A 25,448-nucleotide genomic window follows, 5' to 3' on the forward strand; every position below is an offset into this window, starting at 1 on the left:
GCTTTTCTTTTGACTTGGAAACAAAGCATTTGATGTCTTTGTTCTCTGCATCTTTTATGGCTGGAGCGGCTGCAGATTCCTGTTTTTCCAGGTTGCACCTCAGGTCTGGTGTAATTGTGACCAGTGCCCGCCCCTCACCCCCCGCAATTCACTCTCAAAAATTTTCCTGCTTGGGATGATTCATAATATAAACCCCTGGGTTAGAGTCGAATTCCCCTTGCCATGGGAACAACTCCCCAACTTCCTCAGTGGCAGGCCCTGGTTCCTGAGAGACAGAAGCAGGAGTGGGAAGGGAGACAGAGGAACCACTTTCCTGTAGATCCGCAATGGGCCCGCCGGCTGGTTGGGGTGCGGCAGTGTCGATGTCAGAACCGGATCCTCCCAGCTCTGCTGGTGGTGCGCCACGCTTGTGGTCGTCGCTGTTTGAGGAGCAGGGCCGCCAAGCCTTGAAACCGGGCTTCCGACTTTGGTGTCCTGCCCCGGCGCTGACCCCACGTCCCTTTCCCGCGGTGTCGCCGGCGGCCGGGCCTCTGACCAGCCTTCTCCCTGTGGCGTGTCCCTCCCCACAGGGCTTCACGTTTCGGCAAAGCAGGCGAGATCCTCACCAGGCGGCTGCGGTACCTGGTTTTCAGGTCGATGCTGAGGCAGGTAGGTCTGCCGGGGATGGCGCCCGGGGGGTGTGCACTGTGCCCTGTGGGCAGGCGCTGGGATTGCTGTTGGGCCGCAGCGCGAGCCCGGGGTGCTCTGCTGGGGATGGGCTCGGGACCAGGGTCCCCGCGCGCCAGATGGCGTCTCCCAGGCGGGCTCCCGTCCGCCCTCCGCCTCAGCAGCTGCAGGCGGAGGAGATGGAAGCAATATTCCGTGCCCCCACATCCCTCTCCTCTCCTTCTTTCCTTCTCTCCCCGGGAGACCCGTGATGCTCGTGTTTATTCCTGCCAAGAGGTGCCCTCTGAACCCTTTGTTTCCACAGATCAAAAGTCAGCCCCGCGGCCCACTTGCTGCTGCTTGGTTTCTGTGCTGGGGCTTGGCTGATAGACTCGTTCCAGCTGCACTGTTACTAGCGGATAGTGACTTAGGTCTCCCACACTGGGCACCTCCCAGGCCCTGACAGCACGTGGATGTGAATGTTTCTCAGGGGAAGGGGGAGAGGGGTCCTACACATGTCACTCAAAGCAGATCAGTTCAAAGGGTCTTTAACAATCACGCACATTTTGCCTGTGACTTTGTAACTTTACATTTTAAAAGCACTAATACGGTGATACTTCAGAAGAATGCCTCAGATATACCTGGGGAGATGGGGCAGGGTTTAAACCCTGGCTCATAAGTATAATGACCCCCTGCTGCTTAAAAACAAGCCCTGTTTATGGAGATTGCTGGCTTGGGACTGACAGAGCCAGGACCAAGTCCAGTGAGTGAGAGAGCACTGTTTGGTGTAGGGCCTCTTGTCAGGATTTTCAGTCAGACGGTATTTATAACAGATCCGAACTAGACTCAGGGCCTGGGCCCAGGGCTAAAATGCCCCATTCCCCTGCCAGGCCGTAGGCCGACTCCTAGGCCCCTTATACTTTGGATTTGAGCTGAGGATTTGTGTCATACCGTCTCCACCAATTATTCAGTCCGGCCATCATGCATTAAGTGCCTTCTGCTTACAAGGCATAATACTCGGTATTGTAAGGTCTTCAAGTCAGAGTGGTGCCTGTATATGTGGCAGCTATGTTCCATTGGGGAGACACTTAAGCACTTAACAATTTTAAAAAACCAAATGGATATGTACTATAATAAATTATAATGCATTATAATTCATTTTTTCTTAAATATTTGATAAATGCTGCTTTAACTGCAAATCACAGTTAACGTAACTTCTTAGGACCTTAGTTATTTTTGTAACAGACACAAACTGAGACACCACAATATTTTTAGTGTTTTTGTATTTAAAAGTGTAAGTGGTTTTATAAAGAAAATCCTGTTTTATGTTGAGTGTTAAACTTTAATCTAGACTTCTTTGGTTTATTTTTTTTTTTAACCCGATTCATTTATTTGGCCATAAACTATAGTCAGCTGTTTATTTGACTTCTCTATTTGAATGTCTATTAAGAATTTCATACCAAATGTCTCCAAAACAGCTTTGGACACCCCTCCCACCCTTTGCCAAAGGGCTTACTCCTCACCTAGACCTCCCCAATATCAGTAAATGGCCCCTCCATTCTGCCAGTTGCTCAGGTTAAAGTCCTAGGAGTTGTCCTTGTCTCCTCTTCTTTGTCCGATATTACAACAGCCTCCTAACCTGTCTCACTGCCTCAATCGTTAACCTAGTTCACTCATTCATTGCCCAAGAACCAGAATCATTCTTTTAAAATAAAAGTTAAATCACATCCCTCTGCTTAAAAGCTGCTGAAAGCTGCCCATATCTCTCAGGGTAAAATCTGGTATCTTGTTTTTTTTGTCCATGTGATGCAGCTTGTGGGATCTTAGTTCTCTGACTAGGGATTGAACCCAGGCCCTCAGCAGTGAAAGCGTGGAGTCCTAGCCACTGGACCACCAGGGAATTCCCCAAATTTGGAATCTTTGCATTTGCCAGTAAAGTCACAAACTCTGTGTCCCCACTACCTCCCCAGACCTCACCTCCTAGAGCTTCACCTCCTTCCCCATATACAGTCTACTCTCTACACGTTGGCTGACGTAAGTGGATATGGGGGTAGGGAAGAGGGAGAGCCCAGTGAGCATGGATGTCTGTCCTGAGGAAGAGGCAGCTTCTGTACATTTACATGGAGGTGCTTTTAAGGCTGGTGACGACCTTTACGCTTTCTTGCTTGTATGTGAGCAGATCAAAAATGCCTCTGCCTCGGGGCTTTTGCACGTGCTGTCCCTTCCTTGTCCAGATACTCTCATCCCTCTCCGTACTCAGGTCTCTGCTCAAAGGTCACCTGAGAAGGCCTTCTCGCTCACCTCCCCAGTCTATAAAATGGTGCCGCCCCCTCTTCTTTTCCCTTCTTACCCCATTCTGGTTTTCTCCCTAGCATTATTACCCCTTGGCATGGTGTATATTAATTTGTGGCGTCTGTCCCTGGAATCTGCTTCATGAAAGCAGCAAGTCTGTCATTTTTGTTCACTGTTGAATAGGTCCAACACCTGGCAATTATGTTTGGAACAGAGTAGGCACTCAAAAATTTTTATTTGAGAAATGTTCTGTTTATGACTTTATTAAGTCCTTTTCTTATCTATTCAGTGTCAAATCCTAAGTGCTTAATGTAGGGGATAAGGGCACCCTGTGAGTCTCTTGAGCTGAAGGTCTCATGCGTCAGGCTTTGAGATAATGAAATGAGTTTCTCTGCCACAGGATGTGAGCTGGTTCGATGACCCTAAAAACACCACGGGAGCATTGACGACCAGGCTTGCCAATGACGCCGCTCAAGTTAAAGGGGTATGACTGCCTCCTTTCTGCTGTGATTGTCCTAATGGGCCATTTAGAATTTGAGCATGAAACTAATTCTCTCGCTACAGTTAATTCTCATCATCATTTAGAAAATGTCAAACCTTTAACCTATGCGATATAGCATGTGTCTTATGGAAAAAATATTATCTGTTTAAATATCATATGCTGTATCACTATAACAGTGATGAATTTTGAGCTTTGTTTTGTTATTTTCCATCTTATTCATGGCATAATCTAAATATATGTAGAAGGATAATTATTTAAAAAGGAATTATTTATCAGTGTATCATGCAAGCCCAGTCTTTTTTTTTTTAATCTTTTCAGTCTGTTTTAATGCTTTGCTAATCCCCAGAAAATTGTAATTGCTACTGAAAAAAAGTGTGTGTAGTTGCTGTAAGAAAATTTAGGGGCACTGAATTCAGAGGGGAGGGAAGAAAATTTAGACAAAGGTTGAAAGAAATGAAACGAGTATGAAAAAATTAAAACAAGGGTAAAAGGAACAATTGTATCAGACTATAAAACTTAAATTCTGCTGCTACATGAATCTCTTTAATTAATATAACTAGAAACTATTAGACCAGCAGGTTTTGATTGGTGGGTAAAGTGATAATTTCTTCTTTAACTGCACCATGTGTGCAAACTAAGTTGCTTCAGTCGTGTCTGAGTCTTTGCGACCCTATGGACTGTGGCCCGCCAGGCTCCTCTGTCCATGAGGATTCTCCAGGCAAGAATACTGGAGTGGGTTTCCATGCCCTCCTCCAGAGGATCTTCCTGACCCAGGGACTGAGCCCACGTCTGTTACGTCTCCTGCCTTGGCAGGCGGGTTCTTTACCACTAGTGCCACCTGGTCTATTTATGACAAAAATCCACAGGATGATGGATTTTGTCTTAACCTTGTTGCACTCTTGGGCTCTGGCTTTAGAATGTTACCTACCCTCCTCCTCGTTGAAAAACTTCTGGCTTCTAGTAATCTATGCTCTCCCATGGAGTGTTCTAGAGACTCTTTTTCTGTATGAGGAATAGATATTGGGATGGTGAATGTGTCATTAGAATAAAGAACAGTAACCAGTGCAAAGTCACCAAAAGCATTTAATCATACTATGCCAAAGGGCTTACTTCCCCGCCAGCTTAAGGTTCTAGGTTTTTTTGGATCATCTTTCATGTACATTAAAGAAGCACTTTAATCCATTTTACTTATTTCCGTGGCCTTGGCTGCCATCCTCAGTGAAACGTTTATGTGTATGGAAGCTTAGGTACTGGAGTAATTTGTCTGCTGTGAACTTGGGGGATGTTCTGAGTGCTTCTTGCAGTTGGGTGCTGTGGGAAATGAGTTCTGAGTAGGGCTTGTGGATACTGAAAAAGGAACAGTCTCCATCTTGCCTGTGCCACAGACTCTTTCCAGATTATAACCCTTGACTTTGAAATTGAAAATGTGCAAATACAGAGCTGATTTGAAAGGCCACTCCACTCTGACTTATGCCAGATACGGCTAAACCTCCCTTTATATAAGCTCAGTGATGGCATCAGATAAAAATAAATGCTCTGTTATATATGCCGTTTCTTGCAGCCCTGGTGCAATTCCTTGGTATGGAATTTAATTCTAGAGCTATTGGTAGTTTTGTAATACTATTTCCCCCTAGTTACTGGTTTGGTGTTTGTATCAACATAAGTTTCAAATGATTTCAGAAGGTTGACATTGAGGCAGGGGGCTGGGAAAGAATTCTGTCTTAAAACTCAGAGTCGCCAGAAGCTTTGGTTATTAATCAATGTACCTAGTCATTTTGGGGTTGGGAAAAATTTGACCAGGGCCCCAGAGGTGGAAATGACCACTCTAGACTGTTCTCCATCATTAATCTTTCCCTGAGAATGGCCCCACTCAAGCAGAGGAAATTTGGAAAGTTGATAAGACATGGGCCAGAGCAGGAATTTGGAAAGGCTTGAGGTTGTGGGGCATTTCCAGGGTAAGGAAGAGAAGTGTAGAGCAGTGAAGTGAATTGACTTTGTATTTTGACTTCTGACTTTTCAGTTGGAAATAACTGAATGCTTCTGACAGTTGTGCTTCAGACTCCTCCTGGCATGTAAATGGAAGGTTCTGATGCCTGCTTAGTATCGTAAATTTAAATTCCATAACATTCAGCTCTGTGTATTTTTTCTGAACATAGTCTCTCTAGCTCTAGCTCAGTCGTGTCCAACTCTTTTGCGACCCCATGGACTATAGCTCACCAGGCTCCTCTGTCCATGGGATTCTCCAGGCAAGGATACTGGAGCGGGTTACCATTTCCTACTCCAGGGTATCTTCCCGACCCAGGGATGAAACCGCAGTCTCCTGCATTGACAGGTGGATTCTTGACCACTGTACCACCTGGGAAGCCCTGTAAACACAATAAGCATCTCAAATAAGCCACAAAATATCTGGATACCCTCAATGATCAATATTAGGTTTAAATTATGGGTAGTTATACATCTAACATTGGAAATTTCCAACAGTCCCAGTTGAACGTAATTGTCAGACTATTTTATCTTGCTAATTTGCAGAGCTTGCATTAGGGATCATGGTGTCATTTTTTAATGAAAAGTTTTGTGGTCTTAAAAAATCAAATGAGATAGAAATATGTAATTGAACTCTGAATTATTGACCTACTTTCAATATTTATTCGGAGGTCATGAAAATCCTCATCTGGGAAACCAAATAAAGTTACATGTAAACTTTTACTACTAACTTATTAGATCATAACCGAGGAGATGAGATTTTCACAAAGCTGAATTTTCACAATCCCTAAGAAAATGCATAAGCGTGGACTTTAGAGATGATCGGAAGGTGTCTCTCTAACAGTGTTTTCTGTTTGTTTTGCAGGCTATAGGCTCCAGGCTTGCTATAATTACCCAGAATATTGCAAATCTTGGCACAGGCATTATTATATCCCTCATCTATGGCTGGCAGTTAACACTTCTCCTGTTAGCAATTGTACCCATCATTGCAGTAGCAGGAGTTATTGAAATGAAAATGTTGTCTGGACAAGCCCTGAAAGATAAGAAAGAACTGGAAGGTGCTGGGAAGGTGAGTCAAATGAGATAACATTTCTGACCTGGGTAAGTAAAATATTCTAAGCAGTGTTGTTCTGTTAGTCGTGGCTACTTTCTGTGCTCTGAGGATGGCTTTTGTTTTTGTTTATTTGGCTGTGCTGAGTCTTCCTTGTGGCCTGTGAACTTAGTTGCAGCGTGTGGGATCTTAGTCCCTGGACCAGGGATTGAACCTTGGCCCCTGGCGTTAGGAGCACAGGGGTCTTAACCACTGGACCACCAGGGAAGTCCCTGAGAATGTTTTTATAACCATTCCTCAAAGCAGTCTTATTTGACACTTGTTCAGCAGATTGCAAACTGAAGAAAAGTAGCAAAACAAATTCTTAGACTCACAGACTGAAGACTAATTTTGTTGGACTTTTCTAGTTACAATTGTTTTCATATCACTTTTTCTCCTTCCTTCCCCTTTCTCCAGAAATCCATTGCTTTATTGAGGAAAGGAGGCCTATTTAATTAGATGTGGGGAGGGGAGATTTTAAAAACTTGAAAAGTCTTAAAGGTATTCACTCTAACTGGCTAAAATATCATCCCTCTTTCCCTTTCATTACACCTCCTCCCTTCACGTTACTTGTGTTTGCCATCTGTTAATGTTGTTTTTAGTCACTCACTCATGTCCAACTGTTTGCAACCCCATGGACTATAGTCTGCCAAGCTTCTCTGTCCATGGGATTTCCCAGGCAAGAATAACTGGAGTGGGTTGTCATTTTCTTCTCCAGGAGGTCTTCCCAACCCAGGGATCTAACCTGCGTCTCCTATGCTTCCTGTATTGGCAAGCGAATTCTTTACTACTGACTGAATCACCTGGGAAGCCCCATTTACCCTTTATCCTAACATATTTTGCTGGGGGTGGAGGAACCATGTTGCGTGCTTGCCTATTTGTTATTGTTGCTTGATTTGCATTTTGAATCTCCCCTTTTTTTCCCAAAAAGTTTTACTTTATATTGGAGTATAGTTGATTAACACTGTTGTGTTAGTTTGAGGTGTGCAACAAAGTGATTCAGTTACACATGTATCTGTTCTTTGTCAAATTCTTTCTTCATTTAGGTTATTACCGAGTTTTGAGTAGAGTTGTTGTTTTGAACAGATGCATGTATGGCAGTTGCTCTACTCCTCAGGGAGGCCTGTGTGATAGGTTCTTCTATTAGTTCCTTTCGCAGGTGAGGCTGAGGCACAGGCAGGTAATGCCACAGTGCCTCAGAGCTCATAAGTTTCAGAGCCACGATTCAAACGCAGACAGTCATGCTCCCAAGTTGTACCTCAGTTAAGAAACAAAGAGGTCTTTGACATATACAGACTACCATGTGTAAAATACATAGCTGGTAGGAAGCTGCTGTTTAACACAGCAGTGCCCTGTGCTGACCTAGAGGAGTAGGACAGGGGGGAAGCAGAGGCTCAGAAGGAAGGTGGTAAAGCAGTTATCCTCCACTAAAGAAAAATAAAACAGAGGTCTGCTGATGGTGGGGCATAGTCTGATATCACATGATCTGTATCATTGCAGAAACGAGCGGTCAGAGCCGAGCTCCCTCAGAACTAGGCCTACCGTCTAGGATAGGGTGACATCTACCCGTGGACCCTCCAAGGTGCCTAAGATTCAAGGCAGCGACCTGGGCAGATCCAGTGGCCTTGGGTCCTTTGTCTCTGGACCAGGCATCTCACCAATAAGGATGATGAAAAGGGTCCTTTGGTTGGTTATCAGCACTCTCACTGTTTCCGTTGCCTCTCTGCTATCTCCTCTGACTTTTTGTACCCTGTGTCCTTGGGATTCCTTCAGGAAACTTCTTTGGATCAGCTTTAGTGCTTCTCAGTGATTGTCTGGGGGAGAAAGTCCTCATGTGAGGTTTCCTTTGGTCCTGAAGTCCAGCAGCATGGTGCTGGCCCTCAGACGTTGGCTGTGGTCAGGCCCAGGTGACGTCAGCCCCTGGCAGGGAGTCCGTCCTGTGACCAGTCACTTCGTTTAATCCTGTACTTTGTGGGATTTTCCCCTATGGTGTTGATTCATCTAATGAGAAGATGAAAAAATGTGCATACAAAGCAAGTGCATTACTGTTTCTAGTGTCATCGTTTATGGAGGTGTTCAGAGTGTCCCAGAGCGGAGGTTTAGGTTGTTTGTAGGAAGATGACCAGTCGGAAGCTGATTCATTGCAAGCCACAGGTTTTCACCTTCGAGGTATTGCATTAGCTTTAAAACTCTGGTCATTTGTTGGAAGTGGGGGGGGTGAAGGGGTGCAGATGGAAACATATGTTTGAGAATAGCAGGTTTTCTGGATAAAGGTCGGGAGTGGGGTAAATGCTCTAAATCGGTGGTTCATGAGAGAGAGATAAAAGCAGATAAGGGAAGTGATTGCTGCACCAACCAGTCTATGAAATAGTAAAAGTCAGCTCCCATCTGATCGTCATTCTCAGGCTACCACTTGTTGATGGTTTATTATATACCAGGCATCATGCTAAGAATGCTACATGTTCTCACTTGATACTCTCAGTAACCCTTTTGAATTACCCTGTTAGATCATAAAACTCAGGGTTCAGAGGAGTCAGGTAACTTGCCCAAAGTCGCATAGCAGCAGCCTAATTGGTCTGTCTGTCCACTTTTTATATTTGTCTGACAGAGGCCACAGTCATCTCTTATAAACATAAATAAGATCTTGCTAACCTCCACCCGTCCAGTGACTTGTGATCACACTGGCAATAAAATCTGACAGAATGTGGTCCACTGGAGAAGGAAATGGCAAACCACTTCAGTATTCTTGCCTTGAGAACCCCATGAACAGTATGAAAAGGCAAAAAGATAGGACACTGAAAGATGAACTCCCCAAGTTGCTAGGTGCCCAATATGCTACTGGAGATCAGTGGAGAAATAACTCCAGAAAGAATGAGGGAATGGAGCCAAAGCAAAACAACACCCAGTTGTGGATGTGACTGGTGATAGAAGCAAGGTCCAATGCTGGAAAGAGCAATATTGCATAGGAACCTGGAATGTCAGGTCCATGAATCAAGGCAAATCGAAAGTGGTCAAACAGGAGATGGCAAGAGTGAAGATCAACATTCTAGCAATCAGTGAACTAAGATGGACTGGAATGGGTGAATTTAACTCAGATGACCATTGTACATCTACTACTGTGGGCAGGAATCCCTTAGAAGAAATGGAGTAGCCATCCTAGTCAACAAAAGAGTCTGAAATGCAGTATTAGATGCAATCTCAAAAATGACAGAATGATCTCTGTTCGTTTCCAAAGCAAACCATTGAATATCATGATAATCCAAGTCTATGCCCCAACCAGTAATGCTGAAGAAGCTGAAATTGAACAGTTCTATGAAGACCTACAAGACCTTCTAGAACTAACACCCAAAAAAGATGTCCTTTTCATTATAGGGGACTGGAATGCAAAAGTAGGAAGTCAAGAAACACCTGGAGTAACAGGCAAATTTGGCCTTGGAATACGGAATGAAGCAGAGCAAAGGCTAATAGAGTTCTGCCAAGAGAACGCACTGGTCATAGCAAACGCCCTCTTCAGCAACACAAGAGAAGAGTCTAACATGGACATAATCAGATGGTCAACAATGAAATCAGATTGATTATATTCTTTGCTGCCAAAGATGGAGAAGCTCTATACAGTCACAAAACCGGGAGCTGACTGTGGCTCAGATCATAAACTCTTTATTGCCAAATTCAGACTTAAATTGAAGAAAGTAGAGAAAACCACTAGACCATTCAGATATGACCTAAATCAAATTCCTTATGATTATACAGTGGAAGTGAGAAATAGATTCAAGGGACTAGATCTGATAGACAGAGTGCCTGATGCACTATGGATGGAAGTTCCTGACATTGTAAAGAGACAGGAATAAAGACAATCTCCAAAAAAAAAGAAATGCAAAAAAGCAAAATGGCTGTCTGAGGAGGCTGTGAAAGAAGGGAAGCGAAAAGCAAAGGAGAAAAGGAGAGATATACCCATTTGAATGCATTTGAGTTCCAAAGAATAGCATTCAATACCCATTGAATGCATTTGAGTTCCAGAAAATAGCAAGGAGAGATAAGAAAGCCTTCCTCAGTGATCAGTGCAAAGAAATAGAGGAAGACAATAGAATGGGAAAGACTGGAGATCTCTTCAAGAAAATTAGAGATACCAAGGGAACATTTCATGCAAAGATGGGCTCAAGAAAAGACAGAAATGGTAGGGACCTAACAGAAGCAGAAGATATCAAGAAGAGGTGGCAAGAATACACAGAAGAACTGTACAAAAAAGATCTTCACAACCCAGATAATCATGATGGTGTGATCACTCACCTAGAGCCAGACATCCTGGAATGTGAAGTCAAGTGGGCCTTAGAAAGCATCACTACAAACAAAGTTAGTGGAGGTGATAGAATTCCAGTTGAGGTAGTTCAAATCCTAAAAGATGGTGCTGTGAAAGTACTGCACTCAATATGCCAGCAAATTTGGAAAACTCAGCAGTGGCCACAGGACTGGAAAAGGTCAGTTTTCATTCCAATCCCAAAGAAAGGCAATGCCAAAGAATGCTCAAACCACCGCACAATTGCACTCATCTCACACAATTTAAGTAATGCTCAAAATTCTCCAAGCCAGGCTTCAGCAATACGTGAATCATGAACTTCCAGATGTTCAAGCTGGTTTTAGAAAAGGCAGAGGAAGCAGAGATCAAATTGCCAACATCCGCTGGATCATGGAAAAAGCAAGAGAGTTCAGAAAAACATCTATTTCTGCTTTATTGACTATACCAAAGCCTTTCACTGTGTGGATCACAATAAATTGTGGAAAATTCTGAAAGAGATGGGAATACCAGACCACCTGACCTGCCTCTTGAGAAAGCTGTATGCAGGTCAGGAAGCAACAGTTAGAACCGGACATGGAACAACAGACTGGTTCCGAATAGGAAAAGGAGTATGTCAAGGCTGTGTATTGTCACCCTACTTATTTAACTTATATGCAGAGTACATCATGAGAAAAGCTGGGCTGGAGGAAGCACAGGCAGGAATCAAGATTGCCGGGAGAAATATCAATAACCTCAGAGATGCAGATGACACCACCCTTATGGCAGAAAGTGAAGAGGAACTGAAGAGCCCGTTGCTGAAAGTGAAAGAGAAGAATGAAAAAGTTGGTTTAAAGCCCAACATTCCGAAAACTAAGATCATGGCATCTGGTCCCATCACTTCATTGAAAGAGATGGGGAAACAGTGGAAACAGTGACTGACTTTATTTTGGGGGACTCCAGAATCACTGCAGATGGTGATTGCAGCCATGAAATTAAAAGACACTTGCTCCTTAGAAGGAAGGTCATGACCAACCTAGATAGCATATTGAAAAGCAGAGACATTACTTTGTCAACAAAGGTCCGTGTAGTCAAGGCTATGGTTTTTCCAGTAGTTATGTATGGATGTGAGTTGGACTATAAAGAAAGCTGAGCACCAAAGAATTGATGCTTTTGAACTGTGGTGTTGGAGAAGACTCTTGAGAGTCCCCTGGGCTGCAAGGAGATCCAACCAGTCCATCCTAAAGGAAAGAGGTCCTGAACATTCATTGGAAGGACTGATGCTGAAGCTCAAACTTTGATAGTTTGGCCACCTGATGCGGAGAGCTGACTCATTTGAAAAGACCCTGATGCTGGGAAAGATTGAGGGCAGGAGGAGAAGGGGATGACAGAGGAGGAGATGGTTGGGTGGCATCACTGACTCGATGGCCATGCGTTTTGGTGAACTCCGGGAGTTGTTGATGGATAGGGAGGCCTGCGTGCTGTGGTTCATGGGGTAGCAAAGAGTTGGACACAACTGAGCGACTGAACTGAACTGAACCTCCACCCCTCCAGTGACTTCTGATCACACTGGCAATAGAATCAACCCTGGATTATTAAACTCTGCATGACTCAGCCCATGATGACTTCTCTGACCCTGTGTTGCTCTGCTGTCTCCCTCATCCACCTGCCCTGGCCTCATGGGCCTTCTTTCTGGTCCTACAAAATTCCAAGCTGGTTCCCTCTGGTCTTCATAGCTCTTCTGAGAGGTCTCTCCTGACATTCGAATTCATTACTGACACTTTTCTGCACTTAATGTTTCTTTCCCACTTGTTTATTGATTAATGACCGTCTTCCCTACTAAGGTGGGGACCAGTATCATATCTGTTGTTCCCCTTAAAAGGATGGAGCAGGGCCAGGATTGCAGAGCAGGACTGTGTGATGTCAGAGCCGGCTCCTAAAACCACTACACTGCTCGTGGTCTCTGCTCCATTGATTTCTGTCATATTATTCACGAATGAACATTTTTATAGAATAGATGCTTTTTCTTTTTTAGAAATAAAAGCTGTAATCACACTTGAGTTTCTACAAGGGTAGGAGGAGAAGTGTGAGGTTTTTCAGGAAACCTGTGCATATTTTTTGCATTCCTAAAAATCATTTAGTACATGATGGTTTCTGAGGGAAACCCAGTGCTATTGATATTTCCTCCTCTTGAATTACAACATCCCTTTCCTCATAGTGGTTACTGAATCTCTATGTAAAATTTGGAGTAAATGAACCTGCGAGGGTACAGAATAGTAATTAAGCCTTTTCCTAATTTCTTCTTGTGTGACAAGATGAAGATGATTTTGCAGTGATTATATTATTTTACTCACTATTCAAGGTGTGCAGCTCATGAACTCTCACTTTTATTGGGCTCTCCACACACTATAAAGTGATGACGTTACAAACCAAACAATACACACACTGGCGTTAGAAAAAAATGTGCCCAGAAATAAGTATTTCTTAAAATCATTACATTGAAATTCACAGTCAAGTCTGTTTTTTTCCAGCAGACAGTTATAAAGTTTGCTGAATTTTCTTAACTAATGCAAAAAAAGCCTCTTTTCTTTGTTTGAAGCCTCATAATGAAAATATTTCTACTCTGAGGTCATCACTGAGGGTTTGACTGGAGGTGGATTTTTTTCTTCTAACTTTTTGCTTTCTGCAGTGTTAGTGTTTTCTAAAATAAGTATAATTTTTATAATATGTAAATAATTGCATAAAATATTTTAACATAAGTTGAATCTGGACATTTCCCTGTATTTGTTAGTAGCTTATGGTAAACTTAGTTCATTCTTGTTGGCCTGCTGGGTCAGAACATAATAATTTTAACTTTATTTTTAAAATACTTTTTTTGTTTTTAAGAATATGGTATTAATTTCTTTCTTCTAGTAGCCTTTTGCATTAGTCTTTAAAACCAACAACATCATATCAAATATTCACTATTATCTTTAAAGGTAGGTATTGGTGTAGGATTCAGTAAAGAATCAGTGAGAGTTTAGGTTTGTGATTTTTGTTTTGCCATAAATCACTATAATATAATTGAATTTGTCTGTATTAGAGTCAGTTCTGATCAGGGAAGAGGCCAGAGAAAGGAAGAACATCTTAATATGGGTAATTTCTCATAGTGATTTATAATTTAGACTTACAATCTGAAACTTATTTCTCTTAAAATTAGAGTTAAAAGGGACTCCAGAGACCCTCTTGTGTACCCTCATTTTATAGATGAGAGCAGACAGATGTTTTAAGGTCCCACGCTGAAGCAGGCTGAAGTATCATTTTGTATTGTATACTGGTGTTTTCTGTATTTTCTATAGCCTTTTTACCCAGACTCTAAAAAGTGGTAAATGATGTTTGTGTCCTAATGAGATAGCCTTGTTAGAAGTTAACTTTCAACTAAAACATAATCGAATGATAGTAACTTTCTGGAAAACAAAGTGTTAATATGTGCTGTACTCCTTAAAAATTAGTTTATTTTCTTTGATCTTGTTAACTCACTTTTAAGAATGTCTAAGACAATAATTTAATATGGACATAAATGTGCAAGGATGTTTTCACAGCATTCTTTTTAGTAAGAATTGAAAACTTAGTTCAGTAAAAGCTTTGTTCAGTGGTCCTTTAAACAACTCATTGTTAATATATATATTTAATAACCTTGGAAAAGGCTCTTGATATTTGTTAAAGTAAAAAATAAGGCTGTAAAGCCAAACATAGAACCTCAGCCCAGTTTTGTTAAACAGGTATATTTTTAGAAAATAACAGCATGTAAGGTATTATGTAAAATACACTAATACGTAATTTTTCATTACCTTCTTTATCTTTTCAATATTTTCCAAATATTCTTTAGTTGTCTCAAATGACAATTATGCAGAGAAAAATATAAACATTATATATTTTTAATAATAGCAATTATAATGATACTATAATAATTTATATATAATAATTATGAACTGAAAATGTGACCATCATAGAAGAAAGAGCACTTCAATAGAGGTAAAATACTGAGTTCTCAGGTTACTTTCGCTCCTGTAAAGCTGTGTGGCTTTAGGTAAGGGCCTTCATCTGTTGACGCTTGAGAATCTCTTTCTGCAGAGAGGAGTTTAAATTAGCTCATGTTCTTTCCAGATCTAAAACTCAATTTGATAACGTACTTAGTATCTCTTTCCATAGCAAAGAAACTCAGAGGTCATAATAAATATTATTTAATATATAATATTAATCTCTCTAGTGGAATTCCAACTCGTTGCCACTGCTGGCTTTTGTACCTTTAGTGACGGAGTGTTCTCTGTTACAGATTGCCACTGAAGCGATAGAAAACTTCCGGACTGTTGTTTCTTTGACTCGGGAGGAGAGGTTTGAATATATGTATGCCCAGAGTTTGCAGGTACCATACAGGTAATAGCCACTGACGAGTAGGAGGGGAGTATGGGGACTTTTTCAATCATCAGGTTTGTTTTCAGGAAAATTAGTTTGACAGAAGGTAGGGAGTTAGTGGAGAGACTTCTAAAAGGGAACCAATTGGGAAGCAGTTGTAATTCTCCAAGAGAGGAATCACAGGACCTGACCTAAGGCAAGGACATCTCTGAGGTAGATCCAGTGAGAACAGGTAACCGAGGGCAGGGGAGGGAGCCAGGATACTGAGAATGGCTCTGACCCTGTGTTTGCGTGATGACCCTACTACATGATCCTGCTGGGAATGAGTTCTTTGTGGAATGTGAAATTTGGGGTGTCTGTGAGGCTTGAGGGTGTGGTGCTTCCTGAGGACACCCTCCCTTCCTTGTTCTCTGTACCTGTCTCCAGTGCAGACCCTTTGTCCTTTAATGAACTCACGGTGAGTGCTCTAAAAAGTGACGTGGATACGAGCAGGCCCGACCTCTTTGACTCTTTTGTTTCTTATACAATGAACAGATTTGGGTTTTATAGTAGACCCTTTTTATAGGAAAAAAATTGTTTAAAGCCCAGTCCTCAAAACAGAAGCTGAGCTGCTCTGCTTGAAACAGGCCCACTCACCAGTCTGCGCCCACACCACCCAGCTCCATGTGGCTCAAAACCACACGTGTTAACTCCCTGGGGGCGCCTTCCCTAAACCCCCAGAGGGTTGCTGCTGCTAATTCGCTTCAGTCCTCTCCGACTCTGTGGGACCGCATAGATGGCAGCCCACCAGGCTCCCCGTCCCTAGGATTCTCCAGGCAAGAACACTGGAGTGGGTTGCCATTTCCTTCTCCAATGCATGAAAGTGAAAAGTGAAAGTGAAGTCGCTCAGTCGTGTCCGACTCTTAGCGACCCCATGGACTGCAGCCTACCAGGTTCCTCCATCCATGGGATTCTCCAGGCAAGAGCACTGGAGTGGAGTGCCACTGGTGCCTCCTCATTTCTTGCTGTAACATGTTACAAGGGAAACTTCCACTGCATGAATCATCCAGCTCAGCTCCTGGGTCCCCAAGGTCAAGAACACAGCTGGCACCTCTTCGTGGCCCTTCACGTCCCTGCAGCTCATGGGTGTTGGGTCAACACGTGTTGGGTGATTGTTCAGTGTAGAGTACATATATGTTACATGTCCACGGGTGGTGGGGAGGGAAGGAGTGCACTAACCCCTAACAAACTCTTCTTGTCCTTGGCTTATTTTACCTTGACCTCAACACTTCGAGGTGTGGTTAGTTCTCCATTAAAGTGGAGATGTGATGACCAAACTTAGGGTTTTGGAAATGAAACCCATTTTGTCTGCTGTGCCACCATCCCCTACTGCTAACGCATCAAAGATTATGTTTTAAGGACTGAGAAATGAAAGTCAAGTAAATGTCAGAATGTCTTCTTTTCAGAAACTCTTTGAGGAAAGCACATGTCTTTGGAATTACATTTGCCTTCACCCAGGCAATGATGTATTTCTCCTATGCTGGCTGTTTCCGGTTTGGTGCCTACTTGGTGGCACAAGGCATCATGGAGTTTCAGGATGTTCTCTTGTAAGTATGGGGCTCCTATTGACAGTTGGGCTCTAGAAATGAAACCAAGGTGCATCTGCTTCATGTCTGGATAGGAAGCCTTACTGTGGAGCTTCATGAAGAGATTTTGGTGATTCAGAAGTTGGCGTTTTGCCTTTGAGTTTCCGTGTGTTACTCTGAAAGCATCCCATTTCATTTGGAGAATTGGCATCTGCCCTTCTCCCCAGTACTGACTCACACATTTGACCTTCTCAAATCCATGGCTCGGTGGGGTTGTGATTCATCAAGGGGTTTCCAGCAGGTCTGGGTGTTTGGGAAGAAGCCTCACCCAGAGTCAAGTACCTAGTTCCTTTGAGAAGATTCTGAACAGGGCAGCTAAAGAATAGATGTGGAGCACTGAGTTCTGAGAGCTCTGGAATATTCTAGGATACATTTGCTTTGCTTAATAAGAGAAAAGGAATTAGAAGGTAAGAGCTGGAGAAATTGAGGAATGAAAAAGGAAAGCTCTATGGAAATATCTGGCTCATCACTGTGAAATGCAGAAGATTGTACCTGAGTCAGAAGACAGGCCTGGACTTCCTTCTAAAATACTGAATATACAGTTAAACTAAAATATGTGGTTTGGTAGTGAAAAGTGAGTGTAATTTTTCTGAGTGTCTTCATTTGGTGATGTCTGAGCTGCCTTTTGATAGCTACCATAATCAGTGGTGACACAGTTTTATAGTTAAACCAGCATCATTGAAACTTGGAAGGATGTGTCAGTATATTTACATCCCATTTAGGCATTGATTTGTGCATGCATTCCAGGTTTCTCAGGATGACCCCAACAGAAGATTGTAAAATTTCCACTCAACCTTTGTCTGACAGATGATATGCAGGTGCTCTTTATAACTATGGCCAAAGGATTGTAATCAGGCTTCACTGGTATTGGTGCTTCGATTAGATAATTATTTTATAATTATTTCTTTGAAAGTGAAAGTGTAGTCTCTCAGTCGTGTCCGACTCTTTGCAATCCTATGGACTGTAGCCCACCAGGCTTCTCTGTCCATGGGATTTTCCAGGCAAGAATACTGGAGTGGGTTGCCATGTCCATCTCCAGGGTATCTTCCGGACTCAGGGATTGAACTCAGTTCAGTTCAGTCGCTCAGTCATGTCCGACTCTTTGCGACCCCATGAACCGCAGGCCTCCCTGTCCATCACCAACTCCTGGAGTCCACCCAAACCCATGTCCATTGAGTCGGTGATACCATCCAACCATCTCATCCTCTGTCGTCCCCTTCTCCTGCCCTCAATCTTTCCCAACATCAGGGTCAGCTCTTCGCATCAGGTGGCCAAAGTATTGGAGTTTCAGCTTCAACATCAGTCCTTCCAATGAACACCCAGGACTGATCTCCTTTAGGTTGGACTGGTTGGATCTCCTTGCAGCCCAAGGAACTCTGAAGAGTCTTCTCCAACACCACAGTTCACAAGCATTGCAGGAAGACTCTTAACTGTCTAAGTCACCAGAGAATCCAAATTAGTGCTTTACTCTGAGGTTAAGGTATTCAACTGATGGAAGTTACTGACTCTTGGATTGTTAGATTCAGAAAATCAGTCTTCTGAGTAAGGGATAGGGGAGACCTGTCTGAAGAGTTATCTGTTTGAAAAAGATCCCACAGGTCTAGATAAGCAGACCAAATGAACCATCTGAGTGATTTGTTCAGAGGTGTGTAGAAACAGCGCTGTGGGCTCCGTTGGCTCAGGCATAGAGCCCAAAGAAACAGACCTGATGGACTCATGGTATGATCCTGGGAAGATCCCCAGTGTTGTATTGGTTCTAGGCCTACTGTTTAAAAAGACATTTTGATCAGTGTGTCCAGAGAAGGGCCCCTGGAATGTTGGGAGTGAAAGGAGTTACCAAAGATGCAAAGGGCTTTTTAAATAATATTCCAGTTCTTTGAAGGGCAGTATTAGGCAAAAGGATGTACATTTCTCTTTGATTAACAAAAGACTTCCTCTAGCAAACTTCCTCCTTCCTGAAACAAAGGATGGGAGCTGGCCTGGGGTGTGCGCCCTGGCACAAACTTGGAGAGCTGGACTTGACATCCTGTGAAGTCCTTCCCGACTTGAAGCTGCTATGATTCCCATGATGTAGATTAAGAATGGCGATGCAGGGACTTCCTTGGTGGTCCAGTGGTTAGGACTCGGTTGCTTTCTATACTGTGGCCTGGGTTCGATCCCTAGGGGGAGCTAAGATTTCAGAAGCTGCAGCATGGCCAAAAAAAACCCAAAAAGAACTCAGTGCATCTTGAGACCAGCACACTATGTGGCTGTTTAAGGAACTCTCTTGTTTGCTGCATGGCTCACGGCTTTTCTAAGACTCTGATCCAATTCCAGCAAAACTGCCTATATCCATTATTGATGGCCACAGATACTGCTGCAAGACAACCACCCGCTAGCCCCCAGGAATGTACAATAGTGAACATCTGTTCTTGGCTCTGAAGTCTGGGGTCAGCCAGGCAGTTCTGCTATCTGGCCTAGGCAGAGGAGATCTCAGCTGGGCTCACGCGTGTGTGCAGTGAGCAGTGGGGCCCACACAACACTCTTCTGTCCGTGCCTTGTCCTCCAGCCAGCCAGCCGGGCTTGTGGTTGTGGCGGAATGAGAGAGACAGGAGCACTGAATCGTAGGCTTGGAGCTGGAAACGGTCACTTCCACCACATCCTGTTGGCCAGAGCAAGTCCCAAGGCCAACCCAGATTCCAAGGGTAGGAAGACAAATTCCACTTCTTCCATGGAGAGGCTGCAAGGTCACATTATAAGAAGGCGAAAACCCAGAGAGAGGTGAAACGTGGGGTCATTTTACAATCAGTTAACCACACTGATATGAACTTACAAGGAAACGGTTGTTTTATTTTTTGACTAAGGTATTGGGATTCTTCGAGGTAGCGCTCTCAGGTTGTAGAAGTGCCACCCTTTGGGCATTGCAGTCGTTAACTCTTGACACATTTTGTCTTTGTTGTTGGCAGAGTGTTCTCAGCTATTGTCTTTGGTGCCATGGCTGTGGGACAGGTCAGTTCATTTGCTCCTGACTATGCCAAGGCCAAAGTGTCAGCAGCCCACGTCATCAATATCATTGAAAAAATTCCTCTGATCGACAGCTACAGCACAGAAGGCCTAAAGCCGGTCAGTTTCATGTTTTGATTACGTGACCTGCTCCTAACTGATGAATGAATGTATTCTAAGTGGAACTTTAATAAAATCTGTGCTTTTACTTGCTGGTAGTAAAATGAAACTTTCTTGATCAGGGGTTCATTTTAATAAATGCTGATAATATTGATACATGTTAACATCTAGTACTTCTATATAACAGAGCCACGGGGATATAGGAATACTGCCCATTTTATACACAAATCCTGCGAATCAGGTTTTATTATGTGTAGGTAATTCTGTTATAGCTTTGGGTTATCACGTTTGTATTATGTTAATGAGACATGCTGTGGAAACGCTGACCCTTTTAGATCTGTATTACTTTCTAGCAGTTACAACTGAAGCTTGATTGCAATCCAAGGTCGCTGCCCTCTGATACCTGGCAGTACAGAGGATTGGCTCTAAAGTCAGTTTTCAGGATTGCAGCAATGAAATTTACTGTTACTGTCCTGATTTTAGAGTACAGTGGAAGGAAACGTGGCATTTAATGACGTCGTGTTCAACTACCCCACTCGACCAGACATCCCGGTGCTTCGGGGGCTGAGCCTGGAGGTGAAGAAGGGCCAGACGCTGGCCCTGGTGGGCAGCAGCGGCTGCGGGAAGAGCACAGTCGTCCAGCTCCTGGAGCGGTTCTATGACCCCTTGGCTGGCACAGTGGTGAGCGCACTATTTTCTTTATTTTTTTGTGGAATGTAGTTGATTTACAATATTGTGTTAGTTTCAGGTGTACGACAAAGCAGTTCGGTTACACATATACATATATCCACGCTTTTTTCAGATTCTTTACCCATGCAGGTTGTTACAGAATATTGAGTGGAGTTCCCTCAACAGGAGGTCCTTGTCAGCTATCTGTTTTATATATAGAGGATTGTGTGTGCTAATCCCACGCTCCTAATTTATCCTTCTCCAACATGTTTCCCCTTTGGTAACCATAAGTGTGTTTTCGAAATCTGAGAGTCTTCTTTCTGTTTTGTAAAGTTCATTTGTATAATTTTAAAAAATTAGATTCCACGTGAGTGATAGCATATGATATTTGCCTTTCTCTGTGTGAATTACTTCATTTAGTATAATAATCTCTAGGTCCTTCTGAGCATCCTTTCTTGTTCAGCTCATTCCAAATTTTTTGTCTTCTTAATGCCTAGATGTATTTAATTCTCGACCATAAGCCATGGCTTTATAAACCTTTAAACAATGGCCTGACCTCCTTGACATAGTCTCAAAGCTGTGTCCACTGTTCCAGCCAATTTGTCCAACTTTTCCCTCAACTCTACTACCTTCCCCTCCTCGACAGGCAGCCTTTTTGCCTGCCGTCCCCCTTCCCTTGGTCTCAGTTACATGAGAGGATCAGTGGGGGCTGGGGGGTGGGGGGGTGGACATCCAGAAAGGCAGAGGAGGGGCGCTGAGAGAAGCCAGATGGAAGCCCGGGATGGCAAGGAGAAGGCGGTCCCCAGTGGCAGACGCCGTGGAGAGACGGGGTACGGTGAAGACTGAAAAGACGTGGGAGGGGCTGGCAGTTAATGGGCTGCTTCTGACCTTTCACAGTCTCCTGAGTGAAGTGATGGTGGGAGAAAACAGTTGAGCGTGGCTGAGGTGTGGTTAGGAGGGAAACGGAGACGAGGTGTGTGGAGATTAGCAGATCAAAGGAGAGGGAAGGAAAATACGACTGGGCAGAACCCAGGGAAGACCTTCATCACGGGGAATCTTGAACATTTTTATGGCTGAAGATGGGATAAAACCATTGATGGAGAAAGGAAATTCAGAGACCTTCTAAGGAAAAAAAAAAAAGCAATATCAGCAAATTTGGGAAGTAAATAAAGAACATAGAGGGATTCTCTTTTCTTTCTAAACTAAAAGGGTAAGTGAAGGGTCAGATTGATTCATGGGACATTCAGTAAACTGTCAATGAGTGTCTGTCAGGGACTATCTTAGGCACTGGGAATGAGATAGGCGTTGTGAAGGGAGTAGGGACATTTTTGATTGTTATTTTTTGGTCACACTGTGCAGCTTGTGGGATCTTAGTTCCCTGACCAGGGATGGAACCTGGGCCATTGCAGTGAAATTACAAAGTTGTAACCACTGGACCACCAGAGATTTCCCCAAAATAGTAAATTTTGAAATGACTGTAATGGGGACTAGAAAAGAATCATATTAGGAAGGAGTGAAGTTTATAGCAAAACATTTCCATTATGTAGGCCTTGAGTTATCGGTTATACTCAGGGGTGACATTCAAAATATTCAACAACTGGAATGGCCTGGGCACTGCCCAACCAGGATGGACACCTGCTTTGTACAGTGAGGTGATACCCGCCAGCTCCTTATGGGTCCTGCTTGTATTAATGGTTGACATGGAAATAGCATTTTCTACCTGTAGGTGAGGGCTCTTTGCACTTCCTCACAGTAATCACAGTGATCATAAATATCTCTTACTGTATCCAAAGACAGTTGTGCCTTTAGTGAGTCTATTCTGTGACAGTTATGTACGCTTTGTTCTTCTTTAAGCTTGGTTCCTTATTTTTACTACTTCATCACATATTTTCTGTGAATTCTGACTTTATGCTTCAGTTTTATGTTCAAGGTTTGGACAGAGAACTCTCAGTGAAGACCTTCCTGACAAATGCAGCCATCAGAGGAGGAAATGTTGACTCTGAGACAATGATCATGGTCCTTAAGAGACATTTATTAAGCAGCATGTTATATGCTAATCTCTAATGAACTATAGAGGATGATTAAAAATTATAACCATCTTCCAGTTAAAGAATTTAACTGAAGAGATAGGGCACATCCTTCCATGAGTTAAAGAAGATAGACTTTGGGACGTCGCCGGGGTCCATTGGTTAAGACCCCATGCTTCCAACGTAGGGGACGTGGGTTTGATCCCTAGTGGGGGAAGTAAGATCCCACATGACACCTGGTGTGGTCAAAAAATTTTTAAAACAGATGATAAATCTAGAGTTGATTCTTAAAGGAAAACTAGAACTAGAGGCATAAGGCTATACGAGTGTGCAGTCAAGATGTTGTTTGATGAAAGATAATATGAGCTGTGGCTGATAAGTGATTTGTCCCTAATGTAGCATAAGATAAGTTGGGCTTCCCAAGTGGGTAAAAAACCCGCCTGCCAATGTAGGAGGCTCAGGAGACATGAGCTCAGTCCGTGGATCGGGGAGATCCCCTGGAGGAGGGCATGGCAACCTGCTCCAGTATTCTTGCCTGGAGAATCCCCATGGACAGAGCAGCCTGGTGGGCTACTGTCCACGGGGTCACAAAGAGTGGGACACAACAAAAGCAACTAATCATGCACGCATGCAGCACAAGTTGGCTGAAATAGCAGATTTAATTAGAATAATGACTCTCAAACTTGTTTGATTATAACCCATTTAGGAAAGGCAAAAAATTTCACTCCCCAGCCTGCCCCCACAACTGCTCTCATAGTCTCTGTAGTGGGAAAAACCCTTGGTAATAACAAAACGTTGGAGTTGAAAACAGCAATAATGGTAACAGTAAAATAATCAGACTACAAGAAAGTAAAGAAATAAATGGTTATTCTCCACATCCATTAACACAGGGGAGCAAAATTAAAGGCGTGAACCGTACCAGTTATGGTTCAGCATAGGAAACAAAGCTCTGTGGGCATCTGAGCAGCTGCTCGTTTAATAAGGGGGTTCAGCGCTCACATCATCACTGGCAGAGGGGAGTCAGAGTCAGCACTCCCAGCATTCAAATCAGTGCCGCAGCTGGGATCCTGTGGCCAGGAAGTTGCCAGGACTGGTGCCCATGTCACAGCTGCTCCAAGCCTGAAGACACAAGGACAGAGTCTCGCTGCTGCAAAAGCTCCTTTCTGCCGGAACACGGGTGACGGTTTACCACAGCTTCTGGTTTCCAGGTTTTGCACCGGGCATCTCACTGGTAGAACCTCAGTTACTTCTGGCGGCAGAAGGGAGCCTAGGAAATAGATTTTAGTCCTGCAGTCCCTTGATAGGTGAAAGGACAGACATAGAAGAATATGGAAATGAGTGCTGAGAGCCTAGGTGAATAACCCTCTCAGGACTACAGTGATGATACACTGCAAACAAAGCGCCCTCATCTTTTGGAGGAACACGATGATCTGCTCTGTGTGTTTGCGCTAGAGCTTTGAAATGCCACCAAGTGCTACACAGCGGCCGGCCTTCTTAGTGGAAGTGCCCCAGTAAAGGCTAGTAAATGTGCCAGGTTCTGTTTATGAACATCAGTTGGTGATCATAAAGACTAAGTCAATAGGTTATTAGCAATTAGTTCTTACTGCCATGAAAAAAAAAAATGAGTCTGGGGACCGGAGCGTCATTTGTTTGTAAGAACTGAAGCAAGGACTGGACCCTGAGGTCAGGAAATGCTTGTGACCATCAGCAAGCCTCAAGTCACACTTAGCAACGTTGACCTGAGCGCTGGTTCTCAGACTGGTGTGGGTCCGAATGGTCTGGAGAGCTCACAAAGAATGCAGCCACCCTGGCTCATTCACACAGGTTAGGACCTGGCCTTTTCATTTTTTAAACTTTCCCAGATGATTCTGATGCCAACCAGACTTTGAGGACCACTGAACTGGTAACTTTGCAAGTTTCAGGTCACACTGTGGCGAGTCTTACAAAATGAAGCTATGGGATTGTTCAGAGAGTAGAGGTTCTGAGTTTCGTGGGGCCCGAAAGTTGTACAGGTTCAGGGACTATACTTGAAAGAGTTAGGAACACAGAATTAGTCACAAGCGTAAATATTTACTTCTAATGAAAAAAATTCACAACAAAATATTAAAGCCTTAAGGATTCTGGTCCCTCTCCTTTTTAGGCAAGTTATCCTAAAGGCTTAGCCAGAAAACCCCCTGACTGCAGCCTGGCCTCCCCTCACCCAGGACATTGTGTAACTCCTAGCATTTGCCTGCAGATGAGGGTCCTTGAATCTTACATTCATTAGCTTCACTGAGACTCACTCGAGTCTTTGGTCTTCCCCTGACCTTTCCTTTCTCTCCTTGCCCATCCTTCACACCACCATCAGAGTCCTCTCTCCCTCTTAGGACACAGCTAGAAGCCTGTCGTCTGGCTGTTACCCACTGGGTGCCTGGGCTAAGATGGACACATTGTTCCTTTGAAAGAAGACAGAAAGTATTTTTCAATTCTCAACCATTGTGTAGCCAAAATCTAACCTGTAGTGTGCAGACCTGAGCTCCCTTAGCCACTAAGAACGTGACCCTGCACAAGCGACGGAACTCTGCTCGTGTCCTCATCAGTAAAATGGGGATTAAAATCACACCGATCTTGCAAGTTTTGTCAAGATTAAATGAGAGAGTGCATGAGGCATACTTCAACACAGGACCTATAATATAATCAGTGCTCAATAACTTGTCTAAAATGATTATTTCAGAGTAAATACATACAGGAAAATGATACATATTTAACATTTGATTGTGCTACTGAAATCAGGCAGTAGATATAAGTCTAGAATAGGGATAGCTCATCATTTTAATTTAGCCTTTCATTGTTACTGTCAGTGTGTTAC

At 43.4% G+C, this 25,448-nt stretch overlaps 1 protein-coding gene across 1 annotated transcript in view; it reads left to right on the forward strand.

Moving 5' to 3' along the window:
- ABCB1 (ATP-dependent translocase ABCB1) overlaps positions 1-25,448 on the forward strand; it is a 103,132-nt gene that overhangs the window by 68,362 nt on the left and 9,322 nt on the right. The window contains 8 exon segments of the mRNA XM_024991021.2: positions 570-578; positions 580-648; positions 3,338-3,421; positions 6,288-6,491; positions 15,098-15,198; positions 16,623-16,763; positions 19,748-19,904; positions 20,388-20,585. Of these exon segments, the coding sequence (XP_024846789.1) occupies positions 570-578; positions 580-648; positions 3,338-3,421; positions 6,288-6,491; positions 15,098-15,198; positions 16,623-16,763; positions 19,748-19,904; positions 20,388-20,585 (963 nt within the window).

This window comes from Bos taurus, chromosome 4 (genome assembly GCF_002263795.3).
Source record: "Bos taurus isolate L1 Dominette 01449 registration number 42190680 breed Hereford chromosome 4, ARS-UCD2.0, whole genome shotgun sequence".
In the NCBI taxonomy this organism is placed as follows: domain Eukaryota; kingdom Metazoa; phylum Chordata; class Mammalia; order Artiodactyla; family Bovidae; genus Bos; species Bos taurus.